The following is a 21,769-nucleotide window of genomic DNA, read 5'->3' on the forward strand; positions in this document are numbered from 1 at the left end:
GTTCTTCCTGGATTGTTCTGTGGTTCTCTAGGCCTCCTAAACCAACATAACTTTTTTGTTTTTAAGGTCCTTAGGAGGATTATAGGATCAATGGTACCAGTCTACAAGAAAAACTACCTTGTGTCTTTTATTCGTCCAAATCCTGATCTTTATGGTAGAGTATAAATGTCATTGTATCTATCATTTTTTTAACAGTACAGGATATATTTAAAAGGTATGTTTTGAAAATTACTTCAATTATTGACATTGCTTAAATTTTAGGTCCCTTCTGGGTGTGTGCAACACTTGTATTTACAACAGCAATATCTGGTAACCTGGCAAGCTATCTGATCAACAGTGGAGACCATGAATGGGTGTATGATTTCCACAAAGGTAAAATTCCAAGTGAAATATTTCTCTATTCCTATCACCTGTTCCATGGATGTAGAGAATCTTCTAGCCTTGGTTGCCCACATTATTATTTGCCAGTGCGCCCCCTAATAAGACCATTCTTTGTCACAACTTTCTTAACACGTAAGCCTTTTTATAAAACTATTGTCAGTAATTACTACTATCACATTTTCATCCATGACAGTTACTCTGGCTGCAGCAGCCATATACACATATGCCTTCCTGGTACCAACAGCTCTTTGGGGAGTTCTTCTTTGGAGAAGAAGCAATGCAGGATATTCCTTTCTAGAAATACTCTGTGTTTATGGTTATTCCTTGTCCATCTATGTCCCAATATCAGTAAGTTGTGAGAGATGAATGAAATATATTAGATAAAGAAATAAATAGATAAGAAGACCTCTCCAAAAATTCTCAACTCTTTCACTCCCAAGATCTTGAGTCACTTATCTTTCTGCAATAATCACTCATACTGCCATTCTGAGAATTTTTTTTGTTTCAGTGAACAATCTTCAGATTTCCGTGGATAGATTCTCTTTGTGTATGTTAAGGAGAGACGTATTTCATGTTGGACAACTGACAGACTGACTGGCTGTTCAAAATATTTCTACAGTGAATAATATTAATATTGTTTCCCCTCAGGTGTTATGGGTTGTCCCATTGGAATGGTTAAGATGGCTTCTTGTTATGATAGCAATGATTCTCTCAGGTAAGGAAAAAACTAGGACATAGTGTTTTAAGTGAAACAATGTTTTTTCCTTTAAGGCAACTTTGTAATAGCCACTGTGACAATTTTACAGGTGCTGTGCTATTGTTAACATTTTGGCCGGCGGTTGAAGATGATGACAAAAAGGTATGAAGCTGTGAGGAAACTTGCAACTCAGTTTCTGTCATTAGCCTTTTATTTATTTCTGTTTTGTCTGCATTTTCTGGTTCAAGAGCTGGATCGTTAACTAAGATTTTTTTCAAATCTGCTTCATTCAGGTAGCTGGCATTCTTCTTGCAGTCATATTTCTCCTTCATGGCCTTTTGGCTGTTGGATTTAAGGTATGATATTTTTATTCATTGCATTGGGGTTCTGAGTTGATTTTTTTTGTTAAAGAGAATCATTTTTGAGTAGGTCAACTAGGTATCTGTTTCCTTTTCATTTGAATGTAGACCATCATACTAAACTTTATTTTGTTTGTAGTTGTATTTCTTCCATGCTCCACCTGAACCAGCCCCACAGGTGACACCAACACCAGCAAACAGAACAACAACATGAGGTTATCATCATCTTTAATATTCATTTATTAGTATTTGAAGACAGAGACAATAATCGTAATAATTGTATTGATGACATTAGTAGTAGCAGTAGTCATAGCAGTTGTTTTAGTAAAAACCAATTTATAAATGCACTCATAACATAGCAAAACATATGATCCTCAGCTCTGGTAATAATTGTCTTATACACATGTTTTAACAAATATCCCACCTTTCTTGTTTTACTTTTCCTATAATCTCTAAGGATTGTTTAGTAGTATTCTCATATCTTTTATAAGGTTATGTTTGAAGACTATTTAGCAGTTAACTCCTCTAATTATCTGATCTCTGCATGCATTGCCTTTTCTAAATTTATATCTTTATTTCCCATTTAGAGGAGAAGGAAAGGTAAAGACTATTTGAATGCAGAGATGTTGAATAGAAGAAATTTACTAGCTAGAAACTCATCACCCAGATTGTTACTGAATTCTTGGTTGCCTAGCAGCAGTGAATGTATTCTTCATTCATGGATTTTAGAGCTTTAAAAGTTCATAAGTCATGGTTGTAAAAATGTGATATTATTTATGAGGTTTGTTAAAAATTCTACTAAAACAAACAATGGCTGCTTATTGCAGTTCACAGCTTGCTTATAGCAGAATTGTTGGGTGTCTAAAGGCTGTTGTTCAAGAGGGTAAGATACCCAGCCATTTAAGTCTTTATGAGACAAATTTTTATAACCTGGCCAAAAAAAAAGGCTTAGCTATTGTTTCTAACTGTTTATGTAAAAAAATCTTCTGTTGCTCTTTCAGTCTCGTTAGTCTAAGGGCCACCCTAAACTTTAAGGGTGATTTAGTCTGTGCTCCCTAGAAAACTTGTTCTTCATTTAGTAATATCCTTTTTTTATGGAATAATTCTATTGAGCTGTGAATGTATTAAAATTTTATATATACTGTTGAACTACTCAAGGTTAATGTACCCTTTACAATGTTCTTTTAGGTGGGAGTTGTTTAAAAATTGGTGGTACAATGAGGAGAAATAAATATGAAAACCCAAAAGCTGGAGTCATTATTGCTCTTGGAGGGATTAGTTCCTCAGCCATTGCTGGCTAAAAAGCTTTCTTGTAAGTAAGACCAGAACAAGGGAAAGATGAGAGAAAGAAGAAGCAAAGAAATGGAAGACTTTGTGTAGCTTTCTTTTTCTCCATTTTAATCTTGATACTACAGGGAATTCTTCAACCTATGCTGGTTGAGACAACTGTTCAACAGGCAAATGAGCAAACTTCCTTCATATGATAATAAATGCACATGATTCATCAAATCAGAGGTAAATATTGAGTCTTGTTCGCTGACCCATGGCTACCAATTACTTGACTAACTGAGAATATGCATGGTTCTTTAAATGTTGCTGAAATAAACAAACTTTCCTACCCCTTCACTTAACTCTAAGATTTTGATGTTGCCAGTTTAATGTTTACTCTTAAAGTTTTTGTGTGTAGCCTCCAGGAGATAAATGGGATCATTGTTTGACTTCTTCTGTAAGTGCCACTTTAAATTGAAATTAACCTCTACCCTAAAGGTGTTAATTAAGAAAAAGAAGGCTTTGAATTTAATTATAGCCTTATTTACATTAATACACAAAGATATTTTAACCAGCATTTCCCTAACAACACGCTGCTGGGAAAGAATAAATCTTTGGATTATAAACACAATATCTCGGAGACAGATGTTGGTGTTTCTTTTGAGCTTGAATTAATTAAAGCACTAACAAGGATCATGATGATTTATTTACCTGTATCCAACATCTTTCAGAAACTTAATTATCTTATTTTGAAATAAAAATTAAAATTTCACAAGTTATGCTGTTGCGAAAAACAAAAGGATTTCTTTGTGACCTATTACCGCTTTTCAATGGTATCCAACAGTCTATTATTTTGCGTATAGCCAATGACAACTTAATGGCTCAGAAATGGACCAATCAGGTGATAGGTCAGTGTTTGGATTTCAGAGCCAGTTTCCGGATGGTTAATAGTATCGAGAGCGAGTTGTTTAGTTCGTCAAGGATTTCGTGTGAGTGTTCTGGAATTTGGCCTATGGGGTTTATATCGTAAATAACTAAGATACGAAAACTTCCAGAGTTGGTTTACCATTTTAAGGATTCATTCAGTTACAATATCTGGTACCAAACACAAATTTCCAGCCGCGGTGAGTACCCTTCGCAGTAAGCGGTCGATCGCATTTTTGCAAAACTTTTTAGTCTTGGGCAAATTTTTCTTATCAAGTAGAATACTGAAGCAATACGGACTAACTTTCGTCTTATTGGCTATGATGTATTTCGAACATCGTCTGGAATAATTCGTAGTTTAGACTAACTGGAATCTCTGTCCGTCGTACAACCTCTCGATGGTTCGTCGATACGATCAAATTTCTTTTCGACTGAAAAACGTTTTCGGAAAAGAATTATGGTTTTTTCTTGTAAATGAAGAAATGAATACTTTAATCGTGACATATTTAAGTGACTGCATGATCCGTTGTTTGAACTGTGAAAAGGGATGGATGTTGTCCAATTTTAGTATGTGATTGTATGGAACACAGCGAACATATTCGTTCGTGACATTTTTGACAAGTTGGGGTCACTCGTGCGTCTACGGATATTTCGTATGAAGTATTGTTCCAGAAGTGCGAGTGTGGCTTCCGCTTTCTTCGTATGACGTGAACTAAACCAAAAGTATTCTTCTCCAAGGATCGTGAAGCTATGTTGTACCGCTATTTCAATTATGATAAGCTAGTCTGAGCATTTATTTCCATTAAATTTGGTCTCGATTTCAACAGCGCTCGCGTCGAACGTGGCAAGTTTAATAACGTACCCAGTGGAGTCTTCAGTATGTTCGCTTTTGGTTTAATTTTTGAGCCGATTTCAGTATCATTATGATAGACCTGCTCCGAATGGATCTGGTTAGGTTACAGAATGCCTCGCTTGTTTACGTAAGATACCTCACGCGCAGTTAAACAAAGTTAGGGCAATCAGTTAGGCTTAGGGCACTCTGAAGTGTATATCACCTGAAATTGGAATTTTTAACCACAAACCAGTTGCGGCAATGTGTCCTTGTTTCGGCATTTTTGCATGCAACGTCATCTTATTTTTCCTCTTGCCATCTTCTTTTGTCAATTAGTAACATCCTTCAATGAGACAAGTCGATAGAATGCAAGGCTATTATTCTGCAGTGTCTCTTGAGGTTAAATTGAACTCTCCTAAATATTACTTATTTGCACAGTGTATTTTTCATTCATCCCGTCTTTAATTAATCACAATGTGCTCTTATGGTTGAGGATGGTAATATTGGAATACTTCAAACTACCATCTTTGATTTAATTCAGCTATATTTACTGAGGTCTTGTTTTGTTCCATTAACCAGCTGCTATGATTTTATAACAAATTACTATGTTTAATTTATCAAGGTCTTAAAAGTTTGTAAACATCATTTGGGAATGGTTAATTTAAATTATATTACAAATTCCATAGTTGATCAGGATTATCCATGTTTTAACATGTCCCATGTATGAGTAAATTCTTATTTTTGGAAAATTACTCACTGATCTAGCTCAAATGGTAAAACAATTATTATTATTTCCACATGACAAATAGTTGACCTGAGTTTGATTAGATACTGTGTATCACAAGCACTACCTTGTGATCACTAAAGTCTTGTGTATTAGCTTGTATCTCACAGCTCGATACCGCCTCACCAGGTGCAAAATGCCACCATTAGCACCCTTAAACCTTTATGAATAGTTCTTTGTCATGTAAACAATTAAGGAAAAGGCAGCCTAAAAGGGGTGAAGGTGGAAAATATTACATCATTTATCTATACCTAAGGTGTAAGGGGAAATTTGTGCCTCCCTCCATCAAGGAAAATATTATCTCTCACAGGATTGTAAAGTCTGCTAAGGTTAGTTATCAAGTGGGCAATGTTTTATTACGGACAGTGAAAAAGTTAGACCATGTTTGAATAATAGGCTTAAGTCTTTCCTTAAAGACGGCAAAGATATTGACAAACTTAGGTTCTTAGTTTTTTACAATGAAATTATCTTTTGTACACAGTATTCCTTACATGTAATCCACACAATTACAAACAGAAGGTTGGCAGAACATTTTTCTGGCTATGAATAATTTCTGGGGACCTTACAGAGGGTCATTGTGATATAATTCTATTTTAATTTGATTGACATTTCCATGGAATAAATTATTGTTTATGCTGTTTGAAAATTTTTTATTGGCCTTGTTGAGGAATGTGTTTGGCTTATTTTTAATCGGATTGTAAACATGAAGTATCATAGGTTGTAAATTTTCATATGGCAACTTGTTCTATTCTAGAAATTATACTTGACCAATGTTTTGATAATGTCGATAGTCATGGAGGTCCAAAAGCTTTTTATTTTAATCTAAGTGTATTCAATAATTATGTTTTTTCAATATATGATAATTTCAGTCAAAATTATATATTTCATTAACATTTTGAATTTTTTTCTGATGTCTTAAAGGAAGGGATTTTGTAGTGCTTTAGATTTGGTCTTTGTAGAAAAATTGGTTTGAATTTGAATGTACAAACTGATTTAGGTGCAGTGTTATTAAATGCAGAACTCTTTGTTGAAACAATTTTAGTCTGGTGTTCAATGAAAAAATGATGTTTCTATGAAAAATTTTGCATAAAAATTTTGTAGTTATCTTAAATGAGACAGAATGAGCCCTCAAGCGGTTTAATCCATGAATTATTTAATTAGCTGATCATTAATCCTTGTCTTAAAGTGCGTCTTTTTCACAGACTACTAAAAATGGCATTAAAAAGAGATCTTCATGTTCAATACTATTTATCCATCTTTTGTTAATGTTGAATTTTCCATATATGCCAACTGAAGCTATATTATTGCTCAGTCCATAAGTGCAGAATCTCTATCAATGATTTTGTATAACTGTTACAGAATTTTGCTGCTTTGAATTTTGTCACCATGCATACACCTGCACCTACTAATGACTATTCTATGGTTAATCTTCACAATCTTTTACACTTATATCAGTAGCTTTCATAGTTGATGCATGGACCATGTCTTAGAGACCAGATGTCTGTCTACATCTGATCATCAATGACTCGCCAATTACACATAATAACTGAAAATGAAAACAATGCTAACTTGTTCTAAAAATGATCATGGTTGACCTGTAATAGCTTCCCTCTTGCGACGTTTCTTTGTTAACACTGATGATAACCATGATTTTTTTTTCAATCCTTTTTGGCCATTATGTCCTAATAAACCAATATGAAACTGAAGAATGTTATTTTACACTGATCACTTTTAAAACAGGTATGACAATGATAACTTACGCATGAATTACATTACACAAACAAAGTATTCATGGATATGGACTATGCTGTGAAAATTTAATTAGTGCACAAAATTTTGACAGTTCTCTTTGTCTTCTTTCAGGTCATTTATAGTGCATCAATTATACAGTTCAAGTCTTTTGTGTCTTGCTGAGCCCTTGACTGGTTAAAAAAGCTGCATATTAAAATATATTGTTTAGAATAGCATGCCGAAAGAGATGATAAATGGCTTACCTAGGGAATCACTAGTTCTCAACAAAGTTGCAAAGCCCAAGAGAGTTGTTTCTGCTTTCCATCAAACCAGTTTACCCAGTAGTATAGTTAAGCAGAATAATACAGATTTGTTTGTCAGAGGTGATGACACTCATGAGAATGGTAATGGAGTGGAATCATCTGGAACCCCACTTGTTATGCGGAAAGATCGTCTTGTTCAAGAGATAGAAAACAGTCTAGCAGAAATAGAGGACCATTATTCTAACACCAGCAAATTAGAAGAAGAGAGGTCTGTTGTTGAAATGGAAAGGAACTCTCTGCTGAAAGATATTGAAGAGACAATAACAGAAATTCAGAATCATGTGCTGAATTCATCTGATGTGGCTTTTGAGAAAGAGGCTCTGCAGGACGAGTGTGATGGTTTGCGTGATCAAGTGGATCATTTGAAAACACTTTTAGATAATTCAGCTGGCTTGGAAAATGGTGATGAGAATGATGATTTTTCCCATGAATTAAAGCAACAAAACCTTGCTTTGAAAGCGGATATTGAGAAGTTAACTTTAGAAAATGAACAATTAAAAGGCAAAGGTCAGAATACTAATATGGGTGATCATACATCAAATTTATTGGCCAGAGAACTGGAATTGTTACATGATGAAAATGCAAACCTGAAAAAACTTCTTCAAATGGCAGAGGAATCAGAAGGCAGTATTACTAAAGAACTGACAAATGCTCAATCAAAACAAGCAGAAATGCAAAAGCTGAATGAAAGCTTAAAGAAAGAAAATAAAAAGCTGAAATCCTTGAAAGAACAACTAGAATTAGACAGGGAAGAGCTTGAGGAAGAGGTGGATAGTTTGCAGAAGAGGTTGAGTAACAGTGGGGATCAAAATGGAAATGTTGTAATGCTGAAGGTAAAATTTTTGAATTTTCAATTTCATTTCTTGGAACTGATTTTTATTCTGAGGGAATAGCGTTCACCTTTTCTAAGTATGCAACTTAATTCTATAGCATATGAAGTTGAATATGGACTGATGTTATTGAACTCTCACTGGCAGTTGACTTTAGAGTTCCAGTTTTGTTATCACAACTAGAGGTAGAGAAAGTTATTGCCATTTCTTTTCATAAGGATCTCATCTCAATTTTGTTGATAGTGGTTGTATTGTGTGTGGAGTCTATTTTCATTTGTTCTAATTAAGAACCAAAGTGGGTCTGAGAAGGAGAATTGGCTGCCATCATCAACTATTGCTTGAGCTAACAATTCACCACTCTTTTAATTTTTTCTTAGGAATCAAAAGAAGATCTAGCTAAATCGGAAAGAAAGTGCACCCTACTTGAGAAAGAGAAGAGTGCTTTGACTAAGAAAGTTGATCAACTTGAAAAAGAAATACAGCAACTGAAGGAACAAAAAGAAAAGGTATCAGAAAATGCATCGCCTAAACCCACTCAGAATGTTCTACAGTTGAAGTCAGCTCTTGAAAAACTGAACAAGGAAACATCCACACTTCATGAATCACTGGAAAAGGCAGAGAAGGAGATAACATCTCTGAAAGAAGATCTGGAAAAGGAGAGGGAAGAGAAACAAAAGTGGAGAGCAAGTGCAAGTGAAAAGGGGAAAAAGCAGAAAAGTAAAAAAGACAAAGAGAGTGAAGTTAGTAGAACTAATGATGATCACAGCAGTGAAGTGGAAGCTTTCAAGAAAGAAATTTATAATTTGAAAAGTGAATGTGAGTGTCTGTCAGAGACTGTTGCTAAGACTGCAAATGAAAAACGTCAAATGGCTAAAGAAATGGAAGCACTTAATCAAGAAAAGACAAAACATGAATCAAAACTTGCTGAACTTGAAGGGATCATTGAGGAGTTAACAAAAATCAAGACAGAGAAAGAAGAATTAGAGGGAACATATTCAAATCTAAGAAATCTTCATCAAGAACTTGCTCAGAGGCTACAAATCGCCAATAAAAGCAACACTGAAAAAGATGAAATACTGCAAAGAACTTCAAGTGAGAAACAGTCAGTTGAAAAACTGTGCAAAGAATATGAGGACACCTTTGAAAAGCTAAAGAATGACTTAGCCCTATCCAATAAAAATTTAGTAACCAAAGAGGAGGAAATAAAACTGATCAAGAGAAATTTGGATGATCAGAAGAGAGAGTTGTCTGCAGCTTGTGAAGAAGAGAAACAAGAGAAGCATAAACTTCATGAGGAAATACAAGAAATGTCTGCCAGATTGAAATCTTCTGAGGGAGAGTTAAACTCTGTACGTCAGTCTCAGGCAAGTAAAGGATCTGAACTTCAAAACTTAAGAATTATGGTTGATGAGATCCGAAAAGAGTTAAAATTAACACAACAGAATTTACGAGAGACAGAGGAAGCAAGACTTGTTGCAGAAGAAAAGGCTGATTTGGCTGAGAAGGCCAAAGAGGATTTGGAGAAGTCTAATGCAGTTTTCAATGATATGGCTATGGAGAAATCTCTAGAGCTCTCTCGAATGAAGAGGAATTTGGAAAAAAAGGTGGAGAAGCTTACAAAAGAAAACAGTGAACTGCGGAAGAAACTTGGACTTGACATACCAAGCTCAACCAGGTCTCAGTCACCTCCAAGGCTGTCTCCTGTAGCTGTTCAAATGCAGAAAATCCCAAGCCTCGATGTGAACTTGGAACACCTTTCTAAACCATCCCAGAGACAACGCAACAATGGTCTGCAAAGGCAGTCTCTAGATCAAAGTGCATCATCTCTACAGAGGGCTGTAAATGGTCCAGTGTCTGATAAGAGATTAAGACGCTCAAGTGTGGATAGTGACTCTGCTGTTGATTACCAGAATCAAAGAAAATATGTGGATGATTTTGTAAAACCTCTTCGAAAGGCAGAAGTTGTTAATTCTGTTCCCTCAGAATACAAGGTTGTTGCTTCTGAAGCTCCTTCAGTTCCCCAAAGCAGCAGTTCACAAGCTCTGTTGTGCATGTTATGTCATCACCAGGAGGTAGTCAAAGTTCCACAGCAGCAAGAGAGGATTCTGGGTTCCAAAGAGCAAGTTACGGTAATCATTGGAGAGATAGTGAAAGAAGCAGGGAAGAAAGAAGAGTTGAGGAACAGAAATGGGAGGAGAAAGAAAGGTATATGTGTAGGACAGTGCCTAGTAATTCATTTCTTTTTTTCGTTGCTTGCTTAATAAGAAATACATGTGTGTATATGATGCATATGATGTTTTTCAGTTTGTTCATGAGGATGGGATAAAAGAAAGATCTGAGTGCCCCATATGAAACTGAGCCCCAGAATTTCAGACTCAATATCTTTCCTTTTCCCATGCTCATGACCTAATGAAGAAAACTTGTCACATGAACAAGATAATGGCCCAGATTACCAGAGTTCTCTTTATGGTGGAACTTAATGCTAGAGTGTCAAATGCTAAAATCAGATCATCTAGGTTTTTAATTCCTTGCAATAAGTAATCAGTAATCATCATTGTAAGTGTAATTTATACACTTATGATGTCCAGAGATGACCATGCTTTATATACAAGCTCTCTTTACTTTACAGGCCACCAGAAAACACAGTTAAACAAGACAATAGTGAATCTGCATTTCAAGTTGTAGGATATCGGAAAGGTGGAAAAGTCATTCACGAACACTGGGTGTGACATGAAACACATTACTCTGAAGGAGACAGTTTTGTTATAGGCCTTGTGAGAACAGAAAAAGAGATTGCTAACAAGTTATGAATTCTTCTCAACAACACTTTTGTTCTTTGTATGTTTTTGTGTTTAGATCAGGAAGATACTTAAAATGACATACTCTGACTACTAAATATCATCACTTACATATCAAAGAAACAGATGTTATCATACGCAGTTCTCCCCTCTCTCCCCTCCCCCCACCTTCATTAGGGTTGCAAAGGGGTTGCACAAGGTTGCTGCATATGTCATACATACATTACATTGTTCAAGAACAATAGGCCATAGAGACTGTTTTGACTTTTTCTGGCATCCAGTTATAATTTAGCATCTAGTCTGATTATGTCTAAATTGCTATTTTGCATATAATGTAAATCAAGGGACTTTGAATCTCTTTCTTTCAAAGATAATACATGACAGAATCCAATGGATTGAATGAAAAGCAATTGACTTATCAATATTAACCAAGCAGCTCTGTTGTTTCAAGAGCATTTCAAGCCAGATCCCTGAAACTGCTGTGAATCAGCAATTGTGTCTTTTCAGAGTAGCATCTAGATGTGTAGGACATGGGTGGAAGCAAATTTTCAGTTAGTAGAGGATATGAACAGTTAAAAATAATGTGTGATTAAGCTGTGTCAACATTTAATGCTGTTTTCATGTTGTTGTACATTGTAATCGAATAAGGAAATCAAGTGATTAAGGCTCTCTTAAGGAACCCTCCTGGAAGATGCTCATTTGTAACAAACCTTTTTCATGGGACATTCATTACATTTTGATAAAAAACACTAGATCTCATTTTATTACAAAGCTTTTCTTGCTTGGGAACTTGATGTCTCTTTGCTAGAGGATTTTATATATCAGTTCATTGCCATATGTTAGTTTGTATATCACTTATAAGAAGTAAGTGCTCCATCAGTCAATTTCTCATAAATTGTTGTTAGTTATTTTTCACCTCTGGAATTAAAGGGATCAGGCAATTAATTTGTTGGCTAATGATTTTGTTACTGCAGGACTTCAAGGCATTTTTCTCTTATAACGCATAATTTGCATTATTGGTGCTTATTTCTTTTTTTTATTTGTTTGTTTGTTTTGTTTTGTTTTTTTTACTCTCTTTTTGCTTAATTGCTTTTCATTTACTGAAAATCATTTTTCCAGTTGACTTATATTTGCTTCAACTAAAGTTTAGGATCTTATTTTCCTTACATGTTACTGCCATGTTAATATAGATCTTACAATTAATAATAATTTTGCATACAGTGTAGGGTGTCATATTGAAAAAAGTTTTTGTTTATTGAAATAAGTTAAAATTTGTTAGATTCATATTTTGTAAAATATTGTATATTGCATAATTGAATGAATATCAACAGCTAATAAAGGGAACAATTAGAGATATTGTCTATAACTGTGTTCAGACAAGATAAGTTTTGATTACATCAGAGCAGTAAAGTTTAATATTAGCTTTTTCCAAGGGACGGCAATTTGGGGCGGCTATGATGAAGCTTTGAGGGTGTTACTCATGTTAAAAGAGCATTCCAGAATGTCCATTATAACAAAACTTGCGTTCGCCAGAAGCGAAATTAAGTTGGAATTGAGTGATGAATACTTTGAAGTGTGGCAGGAAGAACGGTTTTCCATTTCAGTGACTTAAGTATTCACTCCGGAGAGGACAAACCCGTCAGAAAGACCTGTAAGTGGCCGTAGTTAGGTGTGGTAGGGTATGTGCTTGTGAGTCCGAAAGGGATGCACTCCCTGCTCCTCTCTTTGAACATATTTTAACGAAGTTTTATGTAACCTTCAAGTGAAGAACTTGAGTCTTGAGCAATGAACTTGAGTTTTGAGCCATGAACATCTCTGTTAAACGCACCTATCAGTTTTCGCAGAGTAACTCTGTTTTCCCCGGCGCATTCCCATGAAATCGTAAAGGATGGGAGGACTACTCACCGGAAGTTATTACCGAAAGTAATCATGCATGAAGCTCGACCGAGTCCTCCGCATTACATTATTATCCAAAAAAAACCTATGGCGACGTGAGCTCGCGTAGGTAAATGGGTTAATGAGTCAGTCTTGTAGATAAAATGGACGATATATGACAGCTGAAGTTAGCTATGGAAGGGGAGCGCTCAGAATATACGAGAGATAAAGTCGTCGACGAAAAATCTCCCCTCCTTTCTGAGCAAGGCGATTCAAGCAATGCGGTCAAAGACAGGTCCAGTGCTTCAAATAGTTCAAGGTATGCACAGCCGCAGGAAATGAAAGAGATATCAATAGCTTATTCTTCCTTTTTAAAATAATTAATTCGTAGAAAGCAGCTCTCTTACCTGAAAACTTGCAAATGCAACGATTATTTTGTAATGTGGTGTTTCATAGATGATATTGCAACAATTACGTGAACTATTTAAATTTTTTTTTCTTTATGTAAGATGCTTCCTTGAGATAAATTTTAAGGTTTTTGGACATCAATAATAAGACTATCGGTATTTCTAGTAGATAAAGGGGGGTTTGCTGAACTGGGAGGTGGGGAAGACGGAATAGGAGAGTGGAGACATATGTTCAAACTCTTTCAAAATATTTACATACCTACTTCACAATTTTTAATACTTAGAAGCTGACTCTTGTTATTTCTTCCTTAGCTTATTGACTTTCAGGATATTTTAGGCTCATTATGAGGTAATTTTTGGGAATACGTCATATTTTTATTTAAGGGTTTGAATGTGTATGTCTGGGATCTATGTCAGTATCTGAGCAACTGCACACCTACCCCTGCCCTTACCCAACAACAAGTTAGGGTTAACATTGAGTCAGGTGAGGGATAAGTGCACAATTGCTCAGGTACCCACGCTGATCAAATATTTTTATTTATTTATTTATTTATATATTTTATTGTTTGTGTAGGGGCCTATATGATAGCAATTCCACTCATGATGGTTCATTGAATAGCGAGTCATCGAACAACTTTGCAAAGAGGAAGCCCTTTCATTACAACACACTTAGAAATCCCGTTGTTACACCTCATGATATGGACATAGCTGCTAAGTTCAATCGCTACAGATACATATCCAGACTGTCTAGACACAATGTGGTAAGGACAATACGATGCTAATTTACATAGTTTTAAATATGGAACTGTACAATTGTAAAAATGAGTTTTTTGTTTTTTCCTAATTGGTATAGGTACAAAAGTTTTTTTTCAGCTTCTATAAATCCTTATGGACTTTTAACAATTTTTTTATAGAAATTCTTAACTTATTCTTAACTTATTCTTCCTAACCCGTTTTTTTTTTTTTTTTTTTGGATAAGCAGGATCAGAAGGATGGAATCCAAAGTCACTCTGATCTGATAAATCCCCTCTGTCCTAATATAAATATTACTGAGAAATAGTATGCAAGAACGCAAAAATCCATGTATACAAGTTGACCTTAATTCCCTAATTAAAATCTTAATGTCACATCTACCTGGGCAATGCTTATCAGAAATTTTTTTTTCTCTCATTTAGATTATTCCAAGACATATACTTCCACCTCACTTATTTCTTGTCATCCCGAAAGAATCAAATGAAAAACAAAGCAGTCTGGTCACAATGTTAGTTAAGTTGTTATTAATAAATATTTGATTATAAATGTTAACTGCACCATATAGTAAACCTAGATCTGATATATCACTCTGGCTCTGGCTAAGCATAGGAATGTACTTATCAAATGGTAAACCATTATCATAATGGACCCTCATCAGGTAATTGTTGGCTATGAAATAGGCATGCCTTTGTTTGTGAGTTAGTTAGTGAGGTATTGAACCAACAGGCTCAGGTATGAGCTAGAACAATGCTTAGTATTGATATCTTGAGCGTGACACTTCCCTCTCACAGTGCTTAAAATTAATGTATCCACCCAGGTTTTTACTTATAGTTACCTGTGATCTTTCAAGGAGATTTTCTAAAACTTTAGAGGGGGGGAGAGGGGAGCAATACTCCTGTTCACTTTACTCCAGGGAACTAGACTAGACTATTTCATGTGTTCTTGACCTCTCTCTCCAATAGTATTTTGTAGCTTTAACCAATATAAGCTAAGTGTTGACAATCCTTTGATGTTATCTTAATCTACTAATAACAGCAATGATTTCAGTGTTAACACATGCCAGGAAGGAATTTATCTGATTATATGTATATTTTTTCATTTTATGATATTTTTCCAGTTTTTCAATTTGGAACACAATGATGGGTACCTCACTATTAAGTATACCTTGGGCAATTGATCAGGTTTGTGAATAAATAAAAATAAAGAGTTAGACTAAAATGATATTTATAGAAGATACATTACAAGATAAAGAACTCTCACTGGTGAAAGACTGAGGTACTGATTTGATTCATTCCGAGTGTTCCCATACTAATCCTGATTAAACAAAAAAAAAGGACCAGTTTTATTATGTCTGTGTGTGTCTCAGCACTAATTCCATATGAACTACAATAAAGAACAGTAGCTAGTAAATACACTAACTGTAAGTTAACAATGAATGTATCATATCATGTTTTCCAGGCTGGTTTTGCTCTTGCCATTATTCTCTTGGTTGTCATGGCAGGTCTTTGCCTCTATAGCTGTTACTTGATAATAAGATGTGCAGAAGAAACGGGTTAGTGAGGTTTTTGAATTCACATGGTTATAATGTTATTCATTATTAATGATATACGAAATTAATATAACATGTTTATGCAAGTAACTTTATTAGTGACTGATTATAAATTTTCATGATGTAATTAATTAGGCCTTAATTCTGCCCTTCATGAAACATAGATCCTTGCCTGCCCTAGATAGGTCCTGACTCCTAATTAGTTGGTTTGATTTTCAATTTACTGTTCCTTTAGCAAAACAAGGTGACGTCCTAGAATTTTCTGATATCTGTAAGAAGTACCTTGGTAAGCCAGGAGAGTTCATTGCAATCCTGTTTTCTGTGGCTGCTAATGCTGGAGGGGCCATAGTCTTTTGGGTTTTAATGAGCAGCTTCTTGTTCTATTCTGGAAAGTACATTCATGGTAACTATCTTCTTTTGTATTAGCTTGATGCAAGGTTTTGGTCAGTACAGGTCTTCAGGAAATGGCAAAAAATTTAAAAATGGGTCACTGTAATTTGATTTTACCACTAATTAAATGATTCATTCGTTGGAAGGGAGTTGTATTCCCCATATGTTATACAGATTAAAAGTGAGTAGTGCTTAAATTTTTAACATTTCATCTTTATTTAATTTTTTATTATTTTTCAAGGTTTGCGGAATCTCTTTGCTAAAACAATGTACTAAATTGTATTCTTATCCTGTTTTAAAAATTATTTTATTTTTCCTTTCTGTGTTATTTCTATTATTATTACTGTTAGTATCATAATTATTAAACAGAATATTAATTTGTGTTATAGAGACTGTCCATCATGCTTATTCAGTTCCCACTTCCAGAAATATTACAAATGGAAGCTTCTCTCCAGGCCACTTAGAAGGTATTTTGGTGTGAATTAATCCAAGAGAACTATTTACTTTTCAATCTTATAAATCTTAAATGTGTGGCTTGAATACAACTTTTTCTGCTCAATTACTCCTAATCAGATACCCATATTTTCTATTCCTTTCTCCTTCCATACTCCATCTTTTGATTTTCCATCTTAACATTTTGATTTTCTATCTTTTGATGTTCCATCTTTTCAGGTTCAGTTCATCCTTTTACCATTAATTTTTACCATCGGTTCCTTTTTGCAACAACACATTAAATTTCTGTCAGTTGATAGGACAGTTTGTCTGACACTTATTCACTTTTTCAGTTATTCATTCATTCATTCCTCACTGTACTTGATAATTTATTAATCCTTTTATCCAAGGTGTATTTAATTAATTTTCTTTTTATTAATTTGTCCATTTACAATATTTTTAAAGTAAATTGCTTTGATCTTTGATTTCTTTGTTTTAACCTCTTCTTTGTGCACTTGATAAGGATAGAGTAAGAAAATTATAACTGAACAGCTGCCTGTATTTCAAACCACTTTGCTTTTTTTATGTTAATTGGTTATTCCTCGTTTGATCTCTTTACAGTTCTTTGCCCTGGTGGCCACAGTGCATCAGCAAGCTCTGCAAATAGTTTAATAACAGCTGACAAAACAAGCTTCTTCAAATTCTGGCAGCTCCAACACACCGTACCCCTCTTTTTAATTGCCGTCCTGTTTCCCTTGTGCAGTGTAAAGTCACCAACGTTCTTCACTAAATTTAACTCTCTTGGTGAGCTCACTGTTATAGAGCTAAGGCAATTGTTTTTAATGTAAAGTGAGGGTATTCATGAACAGTCTATGTCTCAATTCTTTACATGCAGGAACCTTATCAGTTGCATATATTGTTGTCTTCATCATTACCAAAGCCAGTATATGGGGAATTCACATGGATTTTAAACATGACAGCATACCAAGTAAGTTAAAAGGGAACCTCTAATGGATACTTAGATGTTACAGTTAGTCTTATTGACTGACTTATTGTGTGGATATTACCATAATTGTTAGATAGAACTCAAGATGGGAGGGATAAATGCCATAAAAAAGATATTTGCAAATTTAGGAAAAAATACATGGACTGCATGCCACTAGAAAGTTACTAGGTAGTTCTGGATATTATACAGTATAGGTGATATAGATCTATCTATATTTTTGTTGTAGTGTTCAAGGCTAGTTTTCCAGCTCTAACAGGAATACTTACTCTGGCCTACTTTATTCACAACTGCATTCTTTCAATAATGAGGAATCAGGAGAACCCTAAAAATAATGTAAGTGCTTCAAGTAAAAATACTAAAAGGTGTTGTTTATTGTTGCCCAAATATGAATCAGAGTGTTCTTGTTCCTGTAAAGAGTCATTATGCAATGTGTATGGGTAATCCTGCAACCCTAGTTTATTAATTTAACCTTTCAACTCCCAGAATTGATTTATGTGTAACTTTTCCTTAGGATATATCCATACATTATCCAGCAAACAGCTAGGTAATGAGAATACTCAAACTTATCGAGTAAAAGTGTTATCTTGATCTGATACCAAATTCTCATAGCTAGTTTACAAAGAAATTTGCAGCAGCTGGAGGGGAGAATTGACAATCAGTTCTTGGGAATTAAAGGGTTGAGTTGTTTTAACCCTACATTTCACCAGGAAGGGTTTCTTTTCACTTCCCTAGTCGTCCATAGGTTAAGCCACAAAGCCTCAAACTTATCTTAGATAGGTTGTTAAAGAGGTTTCATTATTTCTTTTAGCACTCAAACTTGTAGAATAAGCATATATATGGCAGCTGGGATATGCTTGATAAAATTTAGCATTTTAATTTTATTGGAAAAATTACCTCTTTTAATTATTCTTTTTTGTCAGGCACGTGACCTCAGCATAGCTTACTTCTTGGTAGCTTTAACATACATAGTTGTTGGTTTGCTGTTTTTTATTAGTTTTCCCAAAGAAAAGTCTTGTATTCAAGAGGTAAAGTGTATAGTTGGTTCTTCAATAAAATTAGGAAAGAGGTTTTTGAACATTGTAAATCAGTTAGTGCAGTGGACCTTACTGTTGGATGGACATGGAGTAACAAACCAGTCAAAGCTTAAGTGCAAGACAAAAAACATTACTTAACAGTAGTATTATTCAATAAATAACTTCCTGATAGCATGAATTAGATGTTTATCCTGGAAAATGCAAAATTAAAGTTGGTGCAAAACCACATTTTCATATATTACCTTTTCTACACACTTCTTAATGTTTCTTTATTGTAATTAATTGCTCTTTTGCTGATGATGTTTTCATTATCCTGTAGGTTCTTCTTGATAATCTTCCAGCTCCAGACATTATGACATTTATAGCAAGGCTTTTTCTCCTGTTTCAACTTACCACTGTGTTTCCATTGATTGTTTACATCATACGTGTGCAACTCATGTTATACTTCTTTAACAAAATTTATCCAAGGTAAGTTGGTTTGAAGCTTTTCTTTTCATTGCCTTTTGGAATTTGTCAACTGGAAATTTTTATAAGTGATGAATTTGTCAGATGTTATTTTTTGTGTGTGGGGGGCTAGTTAATTTGGTTTTAGATAATTTAAATTGGTTACTGTAAAGAGTTTCTACAGCTGACATTTTGAGCATTAGCCTTTTGTCAGAGCAAAAAAAAAATTTGAAAAAACCTTCATATTTCACTCAGACAAAGGGCTTATACTTGAAAAGTGACCAATCTATATCATCAACTCAGTTGATAAAAGCAAATTATCCTGTAATTTCCCCCGCCAATGCAGCATCGCAGTTTTTGTAGAATCTTACCCCCTTTATTGTTTTTAGGACAGATTGGTGGCCAAGCTTGTTAAAGATTCAAAAGTGTGATTATTGTAACATATGAAGACCTATAAATGTCTTTTTTTTTTTGCAAAAAAACTTGTGTTGTTTTTTTTCACAGCTTCCTACATGTATTTGTCTTGAACCTAGCCCTTATTGGAGCCTGTGTATTATTTGCTGTAGTTTATCCACATGTTGGCAACATAATCAGGTAACTAAAGGAAATCCTCAGGATTACAGTTGAAGAAATGTCAGAAACAGGCTTGGTCCGTTCTTGGTTACTTCTCTCAAAAAAAAAAAATAGAAAAAATCAGACAAGGACATTATCTGAAATGTATTGCTAATCTCCTTCTCACTTTAACTCTAGACCAGAAACAGTTTGTAATTAAAAAAAACATTGCGGCTCCCTTGGTCTTACTACATGACCACTGTGCACAGGTTGTCAAATTAACAACTTAATTTCACCTCAAATTTATTCCCCATTTTTTTGTCTCTTTTTGCTATGACGATTAAAACGGTCCCAATTTAATAGAGCTGTCCTAGGGAAAATGGATTCTTATTTCACAATAGCTCACGTGATGCACTCTTGTCTTTTGTCACAGATATGTGGGATCATTAAGTGGCCTGGCTTACAACTACTCACTGCCATGTATTGTGCACATGCTGATACAGAAACAGAAAGGACAGCTCTCTTGGCCCAGCACCGTGTTTCATTCTTGCATTGTTGTTTTTGGAGTACTGAATTTTATGTCCCAGTTCTTTATTAATGGATGAGATTATTTTTGATAGTTCAATTCGATGTTCTAATCTTGTAATTCGGTAGAATAAGATACTTGAGATATGTGTTCTATGCAGTTATGTGGCAAATTGTCTCGAGGATTTAATTGAGACCTCAATGTTAATGGTTCCTACAATCAAATGCGTTAAATGTTCAAAATTCGGTGGACTACTTTAATTACCTGGTGCAGGTCACTGTCATACTGTATGATTTCGATAAAGTTTTGAGGAATATGCGCATCGTCACTGGTTAGCTCAGTTAAATTCTCTATTCTCTTATTTGATAACATGATGTACCTTTTTTTACCGTACTCATGTTTTTTATCCATTATAACTCAGCTTTCCACACTAGCATATGCGTTGAATCGTTTTTATAAGAAAAATTTTATCAATTTTCAGATCATTGTTTAGTGGAATAAGGACTGGGAAAAAAAGATTTAAACATAAGAAGTACAGTCACGAAGTATTTAATGCTGGCTCGACCTCCTTGCTAGTCTCCTTCGCAGTCTGTCTTCGGTTTTCACGTAATGGGGAGCGTTGCGCGACTACCCAAAGATGGGCTCCCTTGTGTTTGCACTTTTCCCCTGTTTTGGGACATTTCCTGGTTCGTATAACTAAACAATGTACTTAGATAGGAGACATCAAACAAAAACCTGATTGAAAATATATATTTTTTGAAAATTGTAATGTAATCAAAGTCAGTAAATGCCCTTCACGATAAGAAGAGGTGAACGCACAATGATATTTGAGTTGATAATTTTGCTCTGGTTTTATTATTTATTGATCTGTGCTTTTTCGGGGAATTAATTTATTCCGTTTCCGTAACGAATATTTTGGGAAACGTCTATTTTTAGGTGGTGTTTTTGCTGCGTCTGAAGACCCTCGATACGGGTTTGCACCTGATTAAAAGAATTTCTATGTTCCAAATAATTTTATCAATATGCAACGGGTATCTTTGTGGGGAGAGGTTTCAAATAATAAAATAAAACCGCAACGAAGTCACTGATCTGTAAATAGTTTCTTACTGCTTTGCACTTTAGTTAAACCCCCCACGTAACTTGGCACCTAACAAATTTTGGTACACGTTGCAAGAAAATAATCTAGCCTTTGGAGAAACAGAGGTGTACTCGAGAGAGGGTGGTTAAAGTGGTACACCAAAGGGGGGATCAACTGCCTCACAAAATAAGGATCCACTTAAGGGCTCCTTCATGATCTCGAGCCTTTATTTGTTAAGACAAAGTGAAGTGGCGCGGTAAGGATGGTAAAGGTGAAAGTTTATTAAGTGCTAGACTAAGAGAGCTAAGCGTGTCAGTTCATTCTTCTCGAAACGAGTAGCACAACATTTTCAGATGTCCTCTGTGAATCCATAGAGCTTTATGTATCACCCCTTTCTACAGAATATTATCAACTCGTATGTGTCTCCATCCCAATGAAATCTGTTCGCGAGGTTGTCAAATATTGATGCAACGATAGATTTTCATCCCAAATCAGCCCGTGCTCCAGCCCTTTATGAAAAGCACCACTTTAATAACTCCTAAATAAAATAAATTGTTGAAAGACATATTATCCGGAGCAAAACTCTGAAGGCATCTTTTCATTCTGGTCAATCGTTCCCATCACACATGCCGTAGGTTTGTCATGCCCCTTTACTTTCAACAGTCGGCACTGGGGTGTGGCTGTTTTTGCCTAAGGTTAATTAAAAATTAAATTGGGTAGTGAACTCGTGACCCCGAGGTCAGTTAGTTTAACTACTTTTAATACTTACCTGGGGGACCGTAAGAAAATTGATTG

At 35.0% G+C, this 21,769-nt stretch overlaps 3 protein-coding genes across 6 annotated transcripts in view; all 3 read left to right on the forward strand.

The window, feature by feature from the left end:
* Positions 1–2,762, forward strand: part of LOC131779434 (protein YIPF1) — a 4,368-nt gene extending 1,606 nt beyond the window's left edge. Inside the window, exons 6-14 of one of the 2 annotated variants that reach the window (XM_059095988.2) lie at positions 67–154; positions 262–372; positions 575–729; positions 1,030–1,096; positions 1,188–1,240; positions 1,372–1,434; positions 1,577–1,652; positions 2,025–2,037; positions 2,626–2,762. In XM_059095988.2, coding sequence (XP_058951971.1) covers positions 67–154; positions 262–372; positions 575–729; positions 1,030–1,096; positions 1,188–1,240; positions 1,372–1,434; positions 1,577–1,651 — 612 coding nt within the window. In that variant the 3' untranslated portion in view covers position 1,652; positions 2,025–2,037; positions 2,626–2,762. Of the gene's footprint in view, positions 1–66; positions 155–261; positions 373–574; positions 730–1,029; positions 1,097–1,187; positions 1,241–1,371; positions 1,435–1,576; positions 1,653–2,024 lie in introns of both variants that reach the window. The other variant, XM_066158954.1, reaches the window with a different exon arrangement.
* A 506-nt stretch (positions 2,763–3,268) lies between these two features.
* Positions 3,269–11,389, forward strand: LOC131779452 (uncharacterized). The gene is made up of 4 exons (XM_059096011.2): positions 3,269–3,830; positions 7,110–8,133; positions 8,508–10,335; positions 10,760–11,389. The coding sequence occupies exons 2-4, from the start codon at positions 7,213–7,215 to the stop codon at positions 10,813–10,815; spliced, it is 2,805 nt and encodes a 934-aa protein (XP_058951994.2). The 5' UTR covers positions 3,269–3,830; positions 7,110–7,212; the 3' UTR covers positions 10,816–11,389.
* Positions 11,390–12,919: 1,530 nt separating this feature from the next.
* Positions 12,920–20,975, forward strand: LOC131779442 (neutral amino acid transporter 9). 3 transcript variants are annotated; one of them, XM_066159554.1, is made up of 15 exons: positions 13,006–13,122; positions 13,523–13,559; positions 13,785–13,971; positions 14,386–14,471; positions 15,081–15,144; positions 15,422–15,515; positions 15,748–15,915; positions 16,292–16,369; positions 16,956–17,138; positions 17,230–17,322; positions 17,567–17,673; positions 18,261–18,365; positions 18,694–18,842; positions 19,323–19,412; positions 19,804–20,975. In XM_066159554.1, exons 2-15 carry the CDS (start codon positions 13,555–13,557, stop codon positions 19,973–19,975), a joined length of 1,581 nt encoding a protein of 526 aa, XP_066015651.1. In that variant the 5' UTR covers positions 13,006–13,122; positions 13,523–13,554; the 3' UTR covers positions 19,976–20,975. The 3 variants fall into 3 exon arrangements, with proteins under 3 accessions (XP_058951977.2, XP_066015650.1, XP_066015651.1); XM_059095994.2 differs by lacking the exon at positions 13,523–13,559 and having other exon boundaries at positions 12,920–13,122; XM_066159553.1 differs by lacking the exons at positions 13,523–13,559; positions 18,261–18,365 and having other exon boundaries at positions 12,920–13,122.
* Positions 20,976–21,769: the final 794 nt, after the last annotated feature.

This window comes from Pocillopora verrucosa, chromosome 12 (assembly GCF_036669915.1).
Source record: "Pocillopora verrucosa isolate sample1 chromosome 12, ASM3666991v2, whole genome shotgun sequence".
Taxonomy (NCBI): Eukaryota; Metazoa; Cnidaria; class Anthozoa; order Scleractinia; family Pocilloporidae; genus Pocillopora; species Pocillopora verrucosa.

What these genes read in the sequence shown, in the direction of transcription:
- LOC131779452 (XM_059096011.2), top strand. Translation starts at nt 7,213, where the DNA reads ATGCCGAAAGAGATGATAAATGGCTTACCTAGGGAATCACTAGTTCTC. An exon ending in GAAATGTTGTAATGCTGAAG is followed by an intron (nt 8,134 to 8,507) that starts GTAAAATTTTTG and finishes ATTTTTTCTTAG; the next exon opens with GAATCAAAAGAAGATCTAGC. An exon ending in AAATGGGAGGAGAAAGAAAG is followed by an intron (nt 10,336 to 10,759) that starts GTATATGTGTAG and finishes TTTACTTTACAG; the next exon opens with GCCACCAGAAAACACAGTTA.
- LOC131779442 (XM_059095994.2), top strand. Translation starts at nt 12,998, where the DNA reads ATGGAAGGGGAGCGCTCAGAATATACGAGAGATAAAGTCGTCGACGAA. An exon ending in GACTGTCTAGACACAATGTG is followed by an intron (nt 13,972 to 14,385) that starts GTAAGGACAATA and finishes TCTCTCATTTAG; the next exon opens with ATTATTCCAAGACATATACT. An exon ending in TTTAACAAAATTTATCCAAG is followed by an intron (nt 18,843 to 19,322) that starts GTAAGTTGGTTT and finishes TTTTTTTCACAG; the next exon opens with CTTCCTACATGTATTTGTCT.